The sequence below is a fragment of the Emydura macquarii genome, unplaced genomic scaffold (assembly GCF_026122565.2).
Source record: "Emydura macquarii macquarii isolate MOO-44397 ecotype Brisbane River unplaced genomic scaffold, CSIRO-AGI_Emac_v2 contig_2863, whole genome shotgun sequence".
Taxonomy (NCBI): Eukaryota; Metazoa; Chordata; order Testudines; family Chelidae; genus Emydura; species Emydura macquarii.
This window is the reverse complement of record NW_027133000.1, coordinates 47588-67293: the sequence shown is the minus strand read 5'-3', so window position 1 is coordinate 67293 and position 19706 is coordinate 47588. Positions and strand designations below refer to the sequence as shown.

Genomic DNA, 19706 nt, shown 5'->3' with positions numbered 1-19706 from the left:
TTGAACTCCTTAAACACAGGTGCTTGTATTGATGGAAGTACTAAGGTACTGCCTCCTCACATCACAAATTTAACACTTGATTAACCACCTGATATACCCAGCTTCCTGCCCCATTGGATCAGAACCGAAAATATATAGGGCATCGTTGCTTGCTATAGTAAAAGCAAGCTGGCTGGTGGCAGATTAGTGAGCCTGTCTTTTATATTGTATGCAGTGTTGTAGCCGTGTTGGTCCCAGGACACTAGTGAGACAAGGTGGGTGAGGTAATATCTTTTATTGAATCAGCTTCTGTTGGTGAGGGAGACAAGCTTTCGAGCTTACATAGAGCTCTTCTTCAGGACTCCGTTCTCATAGTGTCACAGCTAAATACGAGGTGGAACGGGTTGCTTAGCATTAGTAGTTCACACACATTTCAAGGGAACATTCAAAGTGAAGTGGCCTGTTGATATGCCTCCAGCCAAAGAAGGGAAAGGAAGATGTGGGGGAAAGGCAGCGGGGTGCAGTGGGGAGAGGGGGATTGTTAGTAGGTTATAGATTGTTGTAATAAGCCATAAATCTGGTGTCTCTCTTCAGTCCATGATTTTTAGTGTCGCAAAGTTACGAATCTAAGCTCCCAGGCTTGTCCACTAACAATCCCTTCCCGCAGCTGTCTTTCCCTCCTCCCTTCCTTTCCCGTCTCTTTTGCCACTGATTCTGTGAAAGCAAACTATTTAAGTTTTGTGGGCCAAATTCAACTGTGGGACAAATACATGAAGTTCCATGAAACCAACAGAATTACTCTTGCTTGTGTGCCTACCCCTCTAAATTTGGCCCTCTGTGCCTTGGTCTTGTCTATCTGTAAAAGAATAAAACAGCTACTCCAAGGGTGTTGTGTGATTCAGGACTTAAAGATCCTTAGATGAAAGGCAGTGTAGAAATGCAAGGTATTAATTTTAATATCCTAGGTGATGGCAAGGGGCTGAAATGGGTATTCTTTATCTTCTTCCCATTTAGCAGTCGCTAAGTACCTGGTCCCAAAGGTCAGGAGCATGCACGTTTTCCCATTTTTTTATGATCTATTTTCAACCCTTTCTCTGTGTGTGTGTGTTTTTTTTAAAGGTTTCGTCTTCAGAGGACTGGTCTTATGCAAGCAATTTCTCCCTCCATCGACAGCACCACGCATCTGGTAATGACCAAATGCTTCATCAGGCTGGACTGCACTTCAGGCTGCCCCGGAATACAGATCCCCTACAAATGTTCAAAGATACAATTTACCTCACTCAGGTAACATGTCACAGTCTGGTGGCAGATACTTGTATCTAATACGGCCATCATTGTTATTAGCAGCTAGAGGCCTTAGTCAGGGTCATTATGTTAGGCACAATCGAGACATGTAGTAATGAGAGAGTCCCTGCCCTGAGGAATTTACAATATAATTTAATATGGGGCAATTTTGCGTGTCCCTGACCCCTTGCAGGGGAGAAAACAGGGCACAGAAAGCCTCCTCAGTTTCCCCTTTCCTTCACTTCTACCATACAAGGACTGGTGATCATCTCAGGGAATACTACTTCCATGCATCCCTGGGAGTGCAAATTTTTCCAGAGAAGATGGGAGAGGGGGGAAGAAATTGGGCCTGGACCATCTCCACTGACCCACAGAGCAGGTTGGACTCACCGATTGCAGCCAGCTAGGAATGAAGAGAAGGATTGTACCTCCTCGACACACAACACCTTGCTGGGCACTACTCCTGTACTGTCTCTTAGTCAGCACTGTGCCTTTTAGGTACAATCTACCTCAAAGACCGCATGAGCAGCCCTTATTTAGGTGTATTCCCTCCTCTTGTGCTGCTGTTGATCATAGCTTACATGTATTTGAATGCAATCAGCTTTTTTGAAATAACTGTTTCTGAAGCATGCGGGTTCCATCCTACAAACCAACTTTTTCCAGTGGTTTTCTTCTTTTAAGAGTCTCTCTCGGACTCAGCCATTGTTGGTCTTCAAAACCCTCTCTTTTTGTCAGGTCAGCAGGTTACATGGTTCTCGGCCTGATGAGGTGTGTTAGATTCACACTGGATTTTTCCCTTTTTGATTTTAATTGGCCTTTTAAACTATGTTAAACACCTTTCTATGGGCTGTTACTTTGTGCTCTGTCCTTCAAAGACATCCAGAAACACCCTGATACTGGACATGAGTGATTACATATTTGTTGACTCTTTTTAACATTTGCGAGCTGCATAATTAGTGATTGAGTCTGTAAGCAGAATTTTGTTCTTTGGAAACGTAGAACGAGACTAGCACAGTATGTAGTCTCTAAACACCTTTGATTTACAATGAAAAGAACTGTTATCTTATTGATACTTCCTCTATCCCCTTCTCACTATTGTCTTGTTACTCCTGATTACTCATGTCTGGCAGCAACTTGTAAACTCCTCAAGGCAAGGTTTATATCTTTAATCTGTGTTGAGAGGCCCCTAGCTCACTTTTGGGTGATGTAAGAACAGTAGCTCTGCATTATGACTTTTATGGTAGTGGTATGGTTAACAGTTCTCTCTGGATGCTTTTAGTATATATGGCCAGCAATCTGAGAACTAAGGAAGGGCTGCAGACCAAGTTGGGTGAGCAAGCAATTACCTCAGACAGGTGATTCAGAGAAAGCAGAAAGCCTACAAAGAATGGAAGATGGGATGGATCAGCAAGGAAGGTTACCTACTGCTGGTCAGAAAGTGTTGGGATAACGTGAGAACTGCCAAAAGGCAAGCAGAGCTGGACCTTACAAAGGAAAATAAAAGGAATAGGAAAAATTGTATAGCCACAGAAATAAAAAGAAAACAAGGAAAGAAGAAATGGGACTGCTGAGCACTGAGAATGGGGTGGTGATTAGGTGTTGGGCCATGCCTAGATTATCTTTAAACAAAACTTTGCCTCTGTTTTTTTAATAAGGCTAGTAAAGAGTTTAGGGATAGTAGCAGGTTGACTAATGAGAATGAGAATATGGAAGTAGAAATTACCGCATCTGTGGTGGAAGTCAAACTGAAACAGTTTAATGGGACTAAATCAGAGGGCTCAGATAATCTCCATCCAATAATATTAAAGGAACTGGCACATGAAATTGCGAGCCCATTAGCAAGGATTTTTAAAGTTGGGGGTCAGACTCTATGATTGGAGAATTGCTAATATAGTTCTTATTTTTAAGAAAGGGGGAAAAGTGACCTGGGAAACTACAGGGCCTGTAAATTTGACCTCAGTTGTATGCAAGGTCTTGGAACAAATTTTGAAAGAGAAAGTAGTTAATGACATAGAGGTAAATGGTAATTGGGATAAAATACAACATGGTTTTATGAATGGTAGGTAGATTGTGCCAGACCAACCTGATCTCCTTCTTTGAGAAGATAACTGATTTTTTTAGAAAAGGAAATGCAGTAGTTCTATATGGATTTCAGTAAGGCATTTGATATAGTTCCACATGGAAAAATATTAGTTAAATTAGTGAAGATGGGGATTAATATGAGAACTGAAAGGCAGATAAGGAACTGGTTAAAGGGGAGATGACAGTGGGTCATACTGAAAGGTGAATTGTCATGCTGGAGAGAGGTTACTAGCGGAGTTCCTCAGGGATCAATCTTGGAACCAATCTTATTTAACATTTTTATTACTGACCTTGGCACAAAAAGTGGGACTGTGCCAATAAAATTTGAAGATGACACAAAGTTGGGAGGTATTGACAATACAGAGGAGGACCTGATTAGTCGAAAAGATCTATGAGTCTAACTTTCAACGTTGACAGTGAGAGAGGGAGGGACACAGGGAGGACTGTACTAGTGAAATTAATAGTGACGTAAGCAGTGGGAAAGCTTATGCGGTTAAGGCCTGATCCAAAGCCCATTGAAATCACTGGGAGTCTTTCTGTAGGCTTCAGTTGGCTTTAGATCAGGGCCTTAATGACAGGTTAAATGTTTCTGAAACAAGGATCAAGGGTTAATAGAAGAGAGAGGAAGTAAATGCAGACCAAATGCTTAACTGGAAGTGGTGTCATCTTTACCATTGCGACTGGTTTGAGGGATAATTTTTTAATCTTCATTTTAGGGCTTCTTCCTTTATAATCCCCTCTTCCCCTGATCCCCCTGCTACCCCACCTGATCATTGGTTTCTGCACTAGGCATTTCACTGTTTTTATTTCCTGAGAATCCCGCCACATCCCCATGGATGGTCAGAAGCTGCCATTTTTACCAACACTTCCTACTTCCTGTTGCTGCTGGTCTGTTTAATGATATTCTGAAATGAGAAAAGTAAGTCAAAGATGAGTCTTTGGAAATCATTTTACGCTTGGGTGTGGAGGTTTGTAGATGAGATTTTAGATTTGTGCAGTGCCAATTGAATGATAAGGGACACACACCCTACATTCAGAGCATAAAGACTTTGTATCAGTAAGGATGGAGGCTTTACATAACCAAGGCTGGACTGTATGGAGAGAGAGGTGCAACAATGGATCCTTTACATAATGGATCCTCTCAAAACCTTGAAGCTTCCCTTTTCTCCTCCTTTACTTTACCCTTGTCCCTTAAAGACAGATCCTGTGTCACAGTGACCTGCTTGGTAAGGGAGACTGAATGGCTTCCTTCCTTCTAAGCTGCAGCTCAGCTAGGCTATTGGAGGTTGCCAAGTTAGAGGCTTGACGCTCTCCCACTTCACGAGAGACTGAGCATGTTGCCTTTATACTATTGTCATGGTGTGGCCTGAGTCTGAAGTTCTGTTCACTTGCTATGGAGTCTGTCTGTCTGTCTTTCATGCACACATGCACACACGTACCCGCACACCATTTTGAAAGTAGTTAACCAAATTAAAAGTAACACTATTTTTAATGTATTTGCTGAACAAGGTTATGCAAGCACAGTGTATAAAGGCAGAAACGGAGTTCTATCGTCGTAGTCGAAGCGAGATAATCAATGGAGAGGGACATACAATGGGAGCACTCTATTGGCAGCTCAATGATATCTGGCAGGCCCCTTCCTGGGCTTCTCTAGGTAAGTCTTCCAGTTGCTATCAGTGAAATCACTAATTGAGCTTTCTAAATTTCTTTTTATTATCTATAATTGTTTCCATCAGAAAAACCTGTTAAAAAAAATAAGGCTCAGCATTATTGCCTGGATAACTTTACAAGCACCAAACATATTTCTAACCACCTACTAATACATTCCAACAAAGTGGTTTACAGAGCAAGCCTGATACTAAAACTGATCAGGGACACAAAGCTGTTGGACTTAATATGCCATCCTCCACATATGAAAAAAACAAAGTGAAGAGGAAAACAAATCTTTCAATGTATCTATGCCTTAGTATCCGTTTCAGAGTACAGTAACCACAAATCTTAAATGTATATCCAGGAATCTCCGTAACACAAGGCTAAGATGCCATCTAATTCTCTCAGTGAAGCAGGCCCTAGTTTAACTTTTGTGTCTTTTAATGTAAGCAATATTAATGTGTCTCTTGAGAAGAAGACAATAGTTAAAACAAACAAGCGTAACCATTATGGAATGATGGTAGCTGCGCTGTAGTTAAGGTTGAAGCTAGCTGCCCATTATGAGCCTAACTTCCCCAGAAAGAAATGGATCTTTCTTAAATCTTACATGCCCCGTCTCAGCCAGGATAGTTTTTCTGAGGAGTGTGGTACAAATCAAAACCAAAAATTTTTTTAAAGTTTTTCCATCTTCAGAATGGCATGGCCTTAGAAACTGCAAACTAGTTTTGTGTATTTGTTTGGCATTGCTGCAGAGATGTGTGCCTTTTAGTGTTATGGGGAAAGTTAGAAAGATCTAAAGAATTAAAACATCCAGTTACTCAGTCAGTGTGTGTGAAACTTTGCAATATGCCAAGATACCCTATGATTAAATTAGCTGAAGAATCTTTAGTTTTAATTAAATAGCATTTAATTTCTCCTGTATATATCCCACAATATGTTTATTTCAGAGCATAACAATGGGCCTAGTTAAGGCTGGGTGCAGATGTGTAACTTGCTTGGGCAATAGTAATTGAAGGAGAGCTGCATGGTATGAGTGAAGTGGCTGCATTCGTAACTGACCTTGGCTAGGTGATCATATTTTGAGGTTTAGGTTTGTTTGTTTTTTAAGGTGGAAGAACTATTCTTTGGAAATATATAGTATGTTTTTACCTAGTTCTTATATAGTGCTTATCATCTTTACATCTCAAAGCACTTTACAAAAGAGGGCAGTATCATTATCCCCATTTTACAGATGGGAAAAGTGAGGCACAGAGAGGTTAAAGTGAATTGCCTACGGTCATCTAGCAGGCTAGTGATAGAGCTGGGAATTGAACTTAGGTCTGACGAATCCATGATTTCAACCCCAATTTATTATTATTATTATTATTTATTATTGTTTTTGTTTAGTTTACTGATATATGCTGCTGAGAAGAAGTTCATAGTTAAAGAAACATTGGAATATGGTCAGTTTAGGAAAAGGAGATAAAAGTAGTTTCAGGTGCTACACCTGCACTGGGGTCTACCTGCCAATTTTTGTGGTTTTACAGTGACATCCTCCTACTTCTTAAAGTTTTTCTCTTCCCTTTCCCTGTGTGGAAGACCTCCACCTCGAAAACCAGAGGAAACAAATTATTGTGAAACTGTCTTTTAACAACACCTAGGCCTCGTGATGTCAGCCAAGACAGTAGTCCTGCTTTAACACTGAGGTTCCTGGACTTCATGAGCTCATGCTATAGAAACATAATGTTTGTTTATCTGGATTTCGCTATAATTGACAAATTCTTACAAAATAAGTAACTTAACAAGGAAGAGGAAAAAATCTGGTAAAATTTCTCAATGTACAGACAAGTTGACGTCATCTGCTGTGATGAACATAAGCATAGTTTTTTTTAAGAACAGAGTTATTGTCATCACAGCAAATATCTGAAATAGTTTAATTATTCATAGTGTTGTTGTTAATGTCAGTTTTCAGAAAGGAAGCTGAAGAGAGATACAGCTGTTGTCCCTTCGTTTCATTTTATTCTGTCAGTGGATTGAGGAAAGATTTAATTTTCATTTAATTAGGCAGTGAGGTGGAAGGAGTTTTGAAATGCTAATGGTTGGAATTATGCAAAACCTCAAATAAATTAGTTTTCTTTGCACTTCAGAACCACACTTTTACATCTCTTTAGGTTGCATAGTGGTATCGCTGATGAATACTTCCTTTATTTAGATTGGTTCTTTCATAAATGGAGTGCCATGGAGGGGTTTACATCATTTCCCATGTGAAGTGGAAATGCGTTCCTTCTGGAAATGGAGAGAGAATTGAGAATTAAAATGAAAAATATTTGTGTATGTATTAAAAATGTTTACCTGGAAACTAAGAAAACACAGTGAAACCCTCTTGTCTGCTTGTGACTCTCTGCCTCTCTTCAGAAGTCAATGTATTGCCTCAGTGACTGGATTTTGAACGTTAGATTATGGTTTTGGAGCCACTTGTGTTGCATTGATTGCTTTAGCATCTGTGTGATTTGTTTCAGTGAAGAATGCTAAGATGTAGCTGGAATTTCATCATCTTCCTACACAGATGTCACCTTGAGGTATCTGATTCAGCTGTCAGGAGTTTTACAAATTGCTGAGTTTTATAGGTTAGAAGTGTGTGCCCAGTACTTAATGTCTAGTGAGCTGACACCACAAGTTTAAAAAAAAAAAAAAAAAAGATTTAGATTTGTGAGATTGGACATGAAGAAAGCTAGCAGCATGTTTCTCAGGTTGAGTTTAATGGGATTGAGCAATTAACTTTCTTCACAGGAACGGATTCTAAATTATTTGCTCTTATTCTAGCTGTTGGGTGAAAAGGTTTCAGGGAACAGAGAAAGATCTGGGCAGTGGTGTCTCATTGCAGACTGAGTCATCACCTCTTGTTTTGAACTTTGATGTTGTGATATAAAGCACAGTCCCTGTTGTGCATGTCATAATTTGGAAGAGATTCGGGAACTCAGATTGAATGAACAGTTCATTTAAACACAGAAAGCAAGTCCCAGGTTTGCTTTAAATAGCTTTTGCCTCTTGTCATACATGCCTACAGCAGCAATCGTTGAAACCAGAAATTTTCACTCTGGCTGCTCCCTCTCAGGATTTCTCACTGCCATTTTTACATCAAGTAATCTGTCTCCTTTTTTAAGTAAATCCAGACAGTCAGGCTTAAAAACTTGAGCTGTATGCTTCACAGCTGGCACAAACAGGGCTTATTTCTCAATTCTATCAAATTGTCATTCTATCAAATTCTATCAAAAGTCTTTTTCACAGTTGCAGTAGCCATAGTAATGGCTCCAAGTATTCTGTGATTCTCAGCTGTAAAATGAACAGTTCAATCCATCCCTTGCTGTGGAACTGTGTGTTCCAACGTGTAAGATGCAGTTTTTTATAATTTAGAATACATTTCTTTAGCCTTTGGTTATAAGGGGGGAAAAACACTTTAAAGCATGGAGAAAGTGTAACTGATGTATCGGTGTCTGCCTGGATCTGCAGAGAGCCTGAAACAGTAGCTGGGGAGAACTTCTCTCATTAAATTCAGTGAGATGTGAAAGCCAAAGATGAATTTAAATGTCGGCATTGTTAACAATTTCATTTCTGATCAATTTTGCAGAAACATCCAGTTAATGGGTTTTCTCCCCCAATTGTGAGCCACCTTGCACTGCCTTCACCCCAGTGTACGCCCCACTCGATGTCAAAGCCACCAGCTTTCCCCTGGATGATTTCTACAATGCAGTTGTGTTATCAATTCACAAATCTGTGGCCTATTGCCATGTTTCTCAACAACCGGTCCATGGACCGGCACCGATCCCTGAGATCTCCCTGACACAGTATAGGAAGCCTGAGATCTCCCTGACACAGTAGAGGAAGCTGGTTCCTGGTATCAAAAAGGTTGAGAAACACTGGCTTATTGAAGAGTGAAAACGTGGGTTTAGCATACAATAAATTGAATTTATTATTGAGCTAAATATCAGGGGATGCTCTTTGATATGCGTCATTTTCATATTTAAATCCAGTAAAAGCCTCAATTTTCAGAATGTAAATGAAGCTGCTGCAGAACTGCCAGTCTGCTAAATTAGAGTGCCACTGAAACTAGTCTGAGCTTGCAGCAGACTCTGCTCAAAATCGATAGCTAAAGGCACCTCTTGCACGGACAGCTAAAATTCCTGAAATTCTTGTCATAGTCTGGAACACTTGAAAACCCCACCACATCCCCCCACTCAAAAACTTGAGGCTAGGCAGGGATGTCCTTTTCTCAGACAATGCCAATATATTTTTCTTTGATGTCTATAAATCTAGACTTCCGTTTTAGAGACAAGAAGCGGCCACAAATTTTGCTTTGTTTTGGACCAGTTACTCCCAGTCCAAGCCTCCGCTTTCTCTTGTTCATTCAGGTTTTCTAAAGGCCCCCAGGAAGCGTGTGTGATTTAAATCAAACAAACCACAGAGTTATCCCCACCTCTGAATTTTGCCAGGGCCTCCTGTCTACTTTGCGGCTGCTATTTAGACTATTCAGGGCAGGGATTATCTTTGCATGTTGTACAGCACCAATGCACTGTCTGAGCTAAACAACTTATAATAAAGTTGCTGATGACTTGTATGTTTGAAGAAGCTCTATGAAATGTTTGCTACTGAAAAGCTATTAGGCTCAGCAACCCTCCAGAAGCAGTTTTTCATATTTCACCCCTTAATGCAAGTCAAACGCATTATGGTAAAACTGGAATTCCTCCTTGTGTTGTCAGCCTGCATGATTTAATTAGCCACGCTTTGGTGTCATAACTTAACCCTGGTCTACATTTACCTGGAGATTGGGCGGCAGTCGACGGGAGTTATGCAAACTAGCAAAGTAGCTTGCGTAACTCACGTCGACTGCTGTTCTTCCCTTCTGCGTGCTGTCTACACTGTGCTGCGCCGACGGGAACAACGTTCCCATCGACGCAGCGCTACGCTACTTGACGGGGTGGTTTTACTCAGTCGACTTCGTGATCGATTGGGCGGGTCTACACTGACTGCTCAATCGATCTCGAAAGATCGATCTGGTGGCGGCGACTTTGCTGCCGTCAGTATAGACATGGCCTTAGAAACCAACGCTGTCTAAGGGATAGTGCCCAGGAAACTGAAATGTACAAAGCTGTAAGTACTTCCAAACAAGCACCAAAGCAAAGCAGAAGCTTTTGGTTATTACAAACATCTTCCAGCATCATGAGCTGTGTTTGTGTATAAGATAAAGAGCCACAAACCAGCATGGGACAGAGTATAATTTTCTTTCATCTTAAGGTTATGGAGCTGAGTTGGTGCCTCTTTTGAGTGATGTGCCAATGGCTAGGATGTATGGCTGAGCAAGGATGGAGTTAAAATGTTAACATTAAAAGTATTGACCTAGATGGGAAAGGAGTAGAGAGAAGATGGAAATGGACACACAGATCCACTTTTTTAAAATGCTACACAATGAGTGTTCTTACAAAACGGCTTGTCTGGAAGTATCACACCAGGGAATGCTCCACTGTGGCTGGCTCACCAACTGTGCTGAGCTTTATACCATGTCCTGTAGTGTCACTAAGGGTTTTGGTGGTATTTGTGAGGAGATGGTTTTTCTAATCTGCAAATGGCTGCATTTTTGATAGCATAAGATGTAAACTGGCAAAGTAAGCTGTTTGGAACATGCACCTACAGTATGTTTGAATACTTTATTTAAAAAAACCCAAACAAGGGAAGTAACTGCTACAGATGGGCATAGTTTTGAGTCTGCTTGGATTCATGAATTTGAAAGTCTGACTCAAGCTTAATAGTTACAGATTTATGTTCTGTTTACGAGAAATTGCAAAAACTGACCAAGAGAACGGGAAGAGAGAGATTCTGATGAAAAATGAAACGCAATAGGCCAGATTCATCTCTCATTAACAATGGTGTAAATCTATAGTTACTCCACTAAAGCCAATGGATTACTCTGGATTTGCAACAGCATAACTGGCAGCAGATTTCATCTAAGTATACGTGCTATGTACATGGTACGCACTTGTGCCAGTCCTTTCTTGTGGTGATACTTCTATCCCTATATATAATGTGTATGCTTTTTTTTTTTTTTTTTTTAATTGATCACGCTGAGAGGGATGTTAATTACAGGAACTAAAATTTGTAGAACTCAGGCTGGTGTTGTGAACTTCGAAAGAACCTGAGAGAGATTTGCAAACCCAGCAACACTCCCAAGATTTCCTCATACCAATTAATATTACACATGCACCAGTTCATTATTGATTGATTTTTTTTCGGGGTTACTTTGCTATTGTGGTAAATTTAGTTGGGGCAGGTTTGAGCAGCATGTTAGCGCCAGTTATTACAGCTGTTAACTTAAGTAAAACAATTGGATGCTTTGTTACCAAACCATAGGCCAGATTGTCCTAGGCCCTTATGTAGGTTTGTAGAAAGGGGAGAGAGTGGGCATAAAGTACATCCCATCTGTCTGTTTGCCTACACAAGGTTCAGGGATAGTTGCAATCCCTGTGCTTCAGGGGGTGCAGGAACTGTTTCCACTGTGTGCTCCTAAGATTGCATATCCCCCCCTATAGGGAGCAAGAAAGGTGTGGAAAAGACAGGACGATAGCTCCAACCTTCCTCTTCCCCAGACTGTGGGCCACGCCCACCAGAAAGGGGGAGAGGAAGTGGCAGTATCATAACCTATGCAGTGGGAAGGGATCATCCCCTACATGTTTACAGTCAATCTCAGATTGTGACTGAATCGGGCTTTCTTTAATACTCCTCAGAGTATGGGGGCAAGTGGAAAATGCTCCATTATTTTGCCCAGCATTTCTTTGCCCTACTGTTGCCTGTGGCATATGAAGATAATGGCGTGCTGTACATCTACGGTGTGTCGGATCTTCATTCAGACTGTGAGCTGACACTCAAAGTAAGTGGTGCCACCTTGTGTTTGTTGAAAAGATCACTTTCTGCTAGGGTAATAGAACAGAAAACTGTAAATAAATAATAAATCTAGTAAGTTCACGTCTAGCCCTCTCAGCCCTTCCCTGCATAAAGCAATTGACCAGTGCTTCAGCTTCCACGAAAGCCTATTCAGAATGTCATTGTGGGCCAAACTGAGTAAATGGGTGCAATTTATCCCCTATTTTGTCTTTTTTTTTTTTTTTTTTTTTAAGATTGAGAGTTCTTTGGGCCAGAGACAGACACTAACTATATATCTGTACAATGCTCAGCACAATTGGGCTCCAAGCTGGTCAAGACCTGTATGTGCTACCGCAGTGTACATAGAATGATAGAAACATAGGGCTGGAAGGAACCTTGGGTCTTAAATTTTAAATGTTAAATAAATAATAACCACGTTAAATAATAAAAACAACTCCACTGAAGTCCGATCCAAATGTAAAACGTGATTACGTTAAATAAAAATCAAATTAAAAAATGGCACCTTGTTACTCAACAGATCCAGGCCCTGGGTGTATTCAGAGTTAGATCTACAGATGCTAGTGAAAAGTTTTTTTTTTATTTTTATGTTATTTTATTTTTTACTGTTAGCCTTCCAAAGCCAATGTAGCTCTGGGAAAATAAACTGGATTATTTTGTGGCTTGTGAAGCATCAGCAGAATTGGTAACTAAATTCCAATTGCAGGGCCACTTTTGCAACCCTTTTGTTTTAAAACTTTGTCCCAAGCTACTTCTTCATGATCCCACATGTAAGTGCAATATTTGGGCTGCAGAGTTGTTTCCTAGGAATGATGCATGGGCCAGAAAGACCCCTGCTTGACTTCCCGATTCCATGGTTAGTTTGTTATTATCGTTTATTATTTGTATGACTGTAGCACGTAGAGGCCCCAGATGAGATCAGGACCCCATTGTATGAAGTCCAGTACAAAAATGCATTGCAAGAGACAGTTCCTGAGTTGAAACATTTGCAGTATAAATAGAAAGACAAAGGCTGGGGAGGAAAGCAGGCACAGCGTGGAGAAGTGACTTATCTCAGGTCACACAGCAGGTTAGCGGCAGAGCTGAGAATAGAATTTGGGTCTCCCGATTTCCTGTCCACTGGCCCTGTCCACAAGACCATGCAGACTCTTCCGGCTTATAAGGATGACAGTTTAACACAACCAACCAAACGACAACAAAAGATTCTTGTAAACTGCAAAAAAATAATCAAGGTGCCATTTTTGCAGAGCTGCAACTTACAGTCAGTGGAGTTGCTTATCTCCGGGCTGAATTTAAGCCTGGGTCTGTAATTCCACACAGCTCTGGTGAAGTCAGAGAGGCACACGTCTAATATTCACTTCTAATGTAGATTTTTGGTTATCAGTTCAAGACAATTTGAAACTTGTGAAAAAGAGTGATTAGGAGATTTAGGATTTGTTTCTGGCTGCTCGCACCTCTTATGGTCGAGGGCCTCTTCATGCATGATATCATGTTCGGATTCTTTCACTTCTGCTTTTTGCAGTTGCCTCATGCTAAAAATAAGCCAAATGGATCATGGTTTTTGTATATGAGGCCATTCCTGTTGATATAAATTGGTCCTCTGGGAAAATGTATTTCATTGTGTTGACACAATTCCAGGGATTCCCCTTAAAATCATTGCTTGTCATTTGTTAATCAGATATATTAAAATTGTCTATACAGAAGCTCTAGGCATGTCTCAGATAATAAGGTCAATTTTAAATAAGCACAACCAGCAATTCCCTGAACCAGAAAAGGGAGTGGGGGGGGATAAACCCTTACCCCAACAATTCCACTCCCTAATACACCCCAATCCAGCCACCCTCAACATCAGCTAGAGAAGAGCTTTGCAGCATGCCATAAAGGTCAACATGTTCAGGCTATTTGAGACACAGAATTGTTGCTTAATTTAAATAATGAAATGGGTAATATTTATATTTGTTGTTATTTTCATCTTTGTGTAGTGTCTCCTTGTCTGGTGTAGAAAGGACCTTGAGGCTCTGTGCCATGGACTTCCAGGAAAATGTCTCCTCCTATGAGTAGTTGGAAAATCTGGGACGAGGGGATGTTTTTACAGACGTATTGTTTTCTCCGTTAACAATTTGATCCCTCAATGTACCTCACAGGTCAGTTTGCACCAGTGGAGTTCTATGGAGCCTGTGTGTACCCTTGCTAAAGAGGGTGTGACCATTAAGGCAGGGAGTGCTGCCCCCATTTACAAGGAGCCCGTAAATGACCTGCTGAAAAGATGTGGGAATTGTACCAGGCAAAGCTGTGTTGTCACCTTTTACCTTATGAGAAAAGGCGAGCTCTCCAGTCCTGGCAACTATCACTTCTTGTCTTCGCTGAAGGATGCAGTGGGATTGGAAAAAGCACAGCTCAGCGTAAGCACCAGCTTGTCTGCTGTGGGGAAGAGGGGGTGGGGGTAATGTCTTCACTGTGATATCTTTTGCTGTTCAATGTTTCACTCGTTTGGCAGTAGCTCTGCACAGAGGAGTTCAAAGTGAGTTTTCTTTTTCTTCTCTGGTTGTTTCTGAAGAAACCCCTAAACATCACTGGCTTTTTTTTTCTTTTATATGAAGCCTGCGTTTCAGTCTATCTGAGTATAATCCACTTGTTCGAGGCAGCGTCTCTTCCTTCATCTCTTTTTTGTCCCCAGTTAGCAAATGGCACTGTGACAGACATTCTGACTTGTGTTTAGTGTGAGTTTCTGGTGTTAACTGCTAGTAATACGGTAAATGATGCAGGAAATACCAGTTGTTGGTAATGCTACTACAATGGAATTGCCTCTGCAGTCCCAGGGATGCTTGTTTTGTATGGTTATTTCTGCATTATGCAAAACTCTGCACTCCAGCTGAGGAGTTCTGATTTGCATAATGGTTTTACAGTTACTTCCCAGTATCTGTACAACATTTCAGTCCTTGTACATGCACGAAAAGCAACATAAATGCTAAGCACCATTATTTACTTTATTGGCTATTGCCCCCAGAACTGCTTGCTGCCTTAGATTCTCAGCCTCCTTTCCTACCCTGTTACCCTGATTGCTGTTGCTGCTGCTCTGCATGCCTTCTGACTCAAAAACTCTTCCTCCATAGCCACTGAAAAGCCACTCTAAATATGGCAGAATGGGTTTCTATTGTATTGCCTCTATGATTCCAGATCAGATTTGTTTAGTTAATAGATAAAAAAGTGGGTCTGATTCTCCTCTGACATCACACTTACACCAGCATAACTTCATTACATCAACATACATAGGAAAGGAACTGGCCTGTTTTGTTTTGGTTTTTTCACACAGGGCCACAGACTCAGTCTGGAATCTGAAAAGCTAGATTCTTTCTAGCTGACATCACCAATAATAAAAGCTCTGCAATTAGAATTTAGTTTATGGTTTTCTTGATTATGCACAAAGTCTGCTTATTCTCCCATAGTTATGTGTGTTGGCAGTGCACAGTGCTAGCAAGAGAAAAGCACAATAACATTAATTTTGTCAGTAAAGTAAGCAGATAGGATTTAGAGTATATGTATATAGAAGATCTATTGAATAAAAGGGTGGCATTATTTTTACAATGTCACTTTTCTGATCATAATCTCATTTTTAAATATCTTTAACACAAATGCTACTTTTTGCATCTTTGCTCTGGTACAGGTTTCCGTGCAAAAGCTCATTTAAAATACACTGCAAATCCAACTGTGAAAGCAGAAAAATCCAGAGCATGTGGTTTCTCGTACAAAATTAAAAAAAGCAGTGTTTTTGTTGTAAAATTTATTTAGTACATATTTAATGTGTAACTTGCTGATTTTTCATAACCATTAATGTTCAGAAGAGAGATGCCTTTGTAAAAGAAAAAGGTTGAGCGAAAATGTATTCTAGTTGTGTTCTTAGACGGTGCAGAGTGTTATTACAAAAGGTTAAACTTATTTCTGAAATCTCTCAGTATGCCTTATGTATCCATTCTAAATATAGTTTAAAGACCTCCTTCCTTTCTTCCACTAGGAGTAGGTGACCTTTTACATTGCCCTGATTTTATCATCTTTTACTTCCATGGATCTTTATTACTGATGTAGCAAGAAGGGCCATCAACCTTAGTATCTGAATGTCTAGGTTATGAGAGAAATGTGTTGTCACTTGGACAAATCTGTCTAGCACCTTGTGAATATGATAGGATTACAATGGGTGTAAGTCAGTATAGAATTTATCCCATTATTTTTGGAGGAACTGCCCTTATGGACAATAATAGTGATAACAGTCCATAGAATTTTTAAATCAGCCTATAGTATTCTGTAGCAAGGCCATAAATCTCTGTTAAGTTCTGTAGGATTTTAGAATGCTTTGTATAGAATCTTACCCGCTTCATCCCTATTCAGTTATATAACATTCCATAAGGAAAGTGGAGAGGGGAAAAGTCAGTTGTATTTTCAAAGTACCTTCCATTATACTGGCCTACAACTTTTACGTGGACTGATGTAGTTCTTTTTCTTACACAAACTTCTGTAATAATATTCATTTTATTTTTCTTTCTCTTTCAGGCCACTATTTCCCAGCAAGGTGACCTGCCTGTTTTTGTTCTGCAGACCACAGCAGTCACTCCTTTTGTTTGGTTGGATGTAGGGAATATACCAGGGAGGTTTAATGACAATGGCTTTCTCATGACTGAGAAGAGAAAAGTTGTGGTGTTTTATCCTTGGGAACCCATCAGCATCGAGGAACTCAAAAAATCACTCACTTTGACTTCACTGATGGACATTTACTGAGGAAATCTCATGTCTTTTATAGGAAATGTTTCCTTTACTGGTGGTAGAATAGAAACTGGAAAACTTCAAAGGAGTATAACTAAAGATTAAGAGAAATAGCAGATAAATTGACCACAGAATGCATAGCTCACCTCTGTCATTTGTACATTCCTAGCTGTTGGATTGAGGAAAAGATGTCAACAGCAAAATTTACATATAAAATACATAATGTGTTGAGAGTGAGGCTACTTTCTTAGGTAACGTATCTCAAAGGGTTCTGATGCAGCATGATAACCATGAAGTGAAGCAAGTAGGATCTGTGATAGTTATAGAGCCTTGAATGTCTCTCTAGCCATAATTTTTCATATCTGTGTTTGTATCCTCTGGGTCTTAGGATAGGGGGCTACATTTCAAATTAACGTCTCGTGGGTTTGTCACAAGCCCCAAGTAAGGACCAGCACGACCCTGCTTCTCTGGGAGCAGACCAGGGACTGGAGTCCCAATCATTCTCCCTTTATCTAAGGGAAAAGTCACCTGTGCCATTCCTTTGCTTAGTGCAGATCAGTTCTCCTACCTGCCCCTTATCCATACGTCTGTGCCAGACAGTAGCATCCCCATGGGGGCTGCCTTGCTCTCTGTGCTGCAGCCTACAGCGAGGGAGAAGAGGGGATTGTTGACAGAGGCACAACAAATATAAAATGAGGAGGTGAGGCTGTGACTGCAACTCAACAAAACTTTTTTGTTTTTGTTTTTATTTGTCATTTGAAAAATTTCAGTGTGCTCTGGTGGAGCACAGCTAGAGCCGACCAGTATATATGCTGCCCTTGGCCATGGCAAAGCTGCCCTCCACCTTCCCAAAGAGGGGAATCTCAGTATGATTTTGTGTGAGCTTCCTAAGGTTTTCACTATTCTGTTCTTTATACACCTTCACTCCGCCCCACACAAGCGCGCCGCACAAGTTCGGAATGCAGCCCTGCAGCACCCTCTGGTGTTCGTTACAGACTTGAGGGAGCATCCCAACGTGGCTCCAGAATGTCACCCCAGAGTTAACAAGGGCACTTAAACTTCCTGAGAAGTCTTTTAAATCAAAGGAGCCTTGTGTGAAGAGTTGGACTGAAGAGAGAATTTGTGCTGTGCTCTGTGAATCAGGAGGGCTTATGTTTTGTGTGTGTGTGTGTTTTACAGAAGCGTCTGTTGCATAGTCCCACGGTACTCAGAGGAAACAAGTAATATTGCAAATTGAAATGATCTGAAGAGCCTATTTTAGACTGTTAAAAATTTAAAATGATCCTTCTAATTAATATAGTTTTCAGTCCTGACCTGTAATTCCTTTAAAAGTACAGCAGATCCTCGCTAGAACACCCTTCGCAGTAGCCAGAGTTTACTGTAAATGTTACTTGGTTAAGAATACATTAAGCTTACAGCTCACTACTGTCTTTATTTAAATAAGTCATATTTCCCCCCTATGGCCTTACGTTACACATTCAACAATTGAAGTTATGGAAAATGATCATCCTGAAAAAAGCAGCCTTTAACAAACTAGTCTGTGGAGTCATTGTTCAATGAAAATCAGGTATTTTCAGCAGCTATAGATGGAAACGGTTAATCAGCACTATCAAAAAAAAAATCACAAAAACAGCACTCTTAGAACTGTTTGAAATTGTCTGCTGATTTTTCGACTGTATTTCGACTCCTAAAATTGTTTTATGTACAAGAGGAAACACTCCCACGTTGTCTGCAGCAGCATTCAGGTTTAGAAATGCTAAAACAACATGCCACAGTTGCCTGTTGCCAGAACACTTACTTTGGCCTAGTTAGTATTTTCTGTTCATCATGTTGCAATAGTTACGGAGCCGGGTTTTGATTACGCTCCAGCTAAATAAAAAATGTAACACCTTGCCCAGAAGGTGCTCCTAATATATTTTAATAAAATAATACACATGGTACCAGAGCCTTCCACCATTGTTGTTTATGTGTCTGTAAAATACTGTGTGCACACAAGAATGCCCAAACATTTTAGGTTTTAATTGAGACTGCATTTTTAGATTTTTGTTTTTCAAACCCAGTATGGAGCAGAGTGGAGACAGTGTTCTATGGTAACAGAATCACTAATCAAAATTAAATCTTCAGCTGCTATGAACTAAGGCCCATCTTCAGTAAGGCACTTAAACATATGCTTAATGTTAGGTGTAACCTAATGTTAGGTGTACATGCTTAAGTTACTTGCATAATCGGAGCCTAAATCTATCTTAGGTACTTATATGCCCCTCAACCTCCCCCGCCCCTGCAATTCAACAGTATCTGAGAACTTATGTCTTTCAATGCATTTATCTCTTGAGTAGAGTATTTAGTCCTATATTTCCTATATCTTTCCTTACTGTGGCATTGTGATACATCTTTAAACTGTTTAAAGCAACTAGCTGAATCTTCTGGCTTTGCTATAATGAATTGAGTGACTGGAAGAGCAGAAAAACTTGCAGATTCCACAGGTAATAGATACTTAAGAACAAATGCTTCCCGTACCGAAAATCTGGGTGTAGACTGGATTGTGCAGCAGCAGAGTGCTAATTTTGGATGCCTCCGTATTATAGGTGTCCTTCTTGAGATGTCTGGTGTGGGTGGGTGGGTGGTTTTTTTTTTTTTTTTTTTTTTTTTCAGGAAGTGCTGAGTGTCCCAAACGTCCCTTGAAGTCAGTGGGAGCTGCAGGTGCTGGGCACCTCTGGAAATCAGGCCCTTGGTGTTTCAATGTGAGCACGGACAGTTAGTGAACGCTATTGAAGATGAGGGTTTAAAATTTTTCAGGGTGCAGCCAGACCTTCATCTTCCTGTAATCAGGGCCCTTTCTGCCTTGGACAGGCATATTGCCTGTTTCCACCACTGTGGAAAGATGACAGGTGCTTCCCTCACCCGAGTGGTTTCTAATGTAATCCTTTGTATTCAGTGTTCGTAAGTACCTGAGTAGCATAAAAAAGTGTGCCCTGTGGTTATAGTGCCGGTTTTCTCTCACACGGATATTCACATTGGGTTTCAGGCATGGCTCCCCCTTCTTTAAG

The 19706-nt window shown here is 40.5% G+C and overlaps 1 protein-coding gene across 1 annotated transcript in view; it reads left to right on the top strand.

Moving 5' to 3' along the window:
• The window catches only part of MANBA (mannosidase beta), a 77482-nt gene extending 58878 nt beyond the window's left edge, over positions 1-18604 (top strand). The window contains exons 13-17 of the mRNA XM_067568262.1: positions 1099-1263; positions 4855-4999; positions 11751-11893; positions 14049-14306; positions 16450-18604. Of these exons, the coding sequence (XP_067424363.1) occupies positions 1099-1263; positions 4855-4999; positions 11751-11893; positions 14049-14306; positions 16450-16674 (936 nt within the window). The 3' untranslated portion in view covers positions 16675-18604. The remainder of the gene's footprint in view (positions 1-1098; positions 1264-4854; positions 5000-11750; positions 11894-14048; positions 14307-16449) is intronic.
• Positions 18605-19706: the final 1102 nt, after the last annotated feature.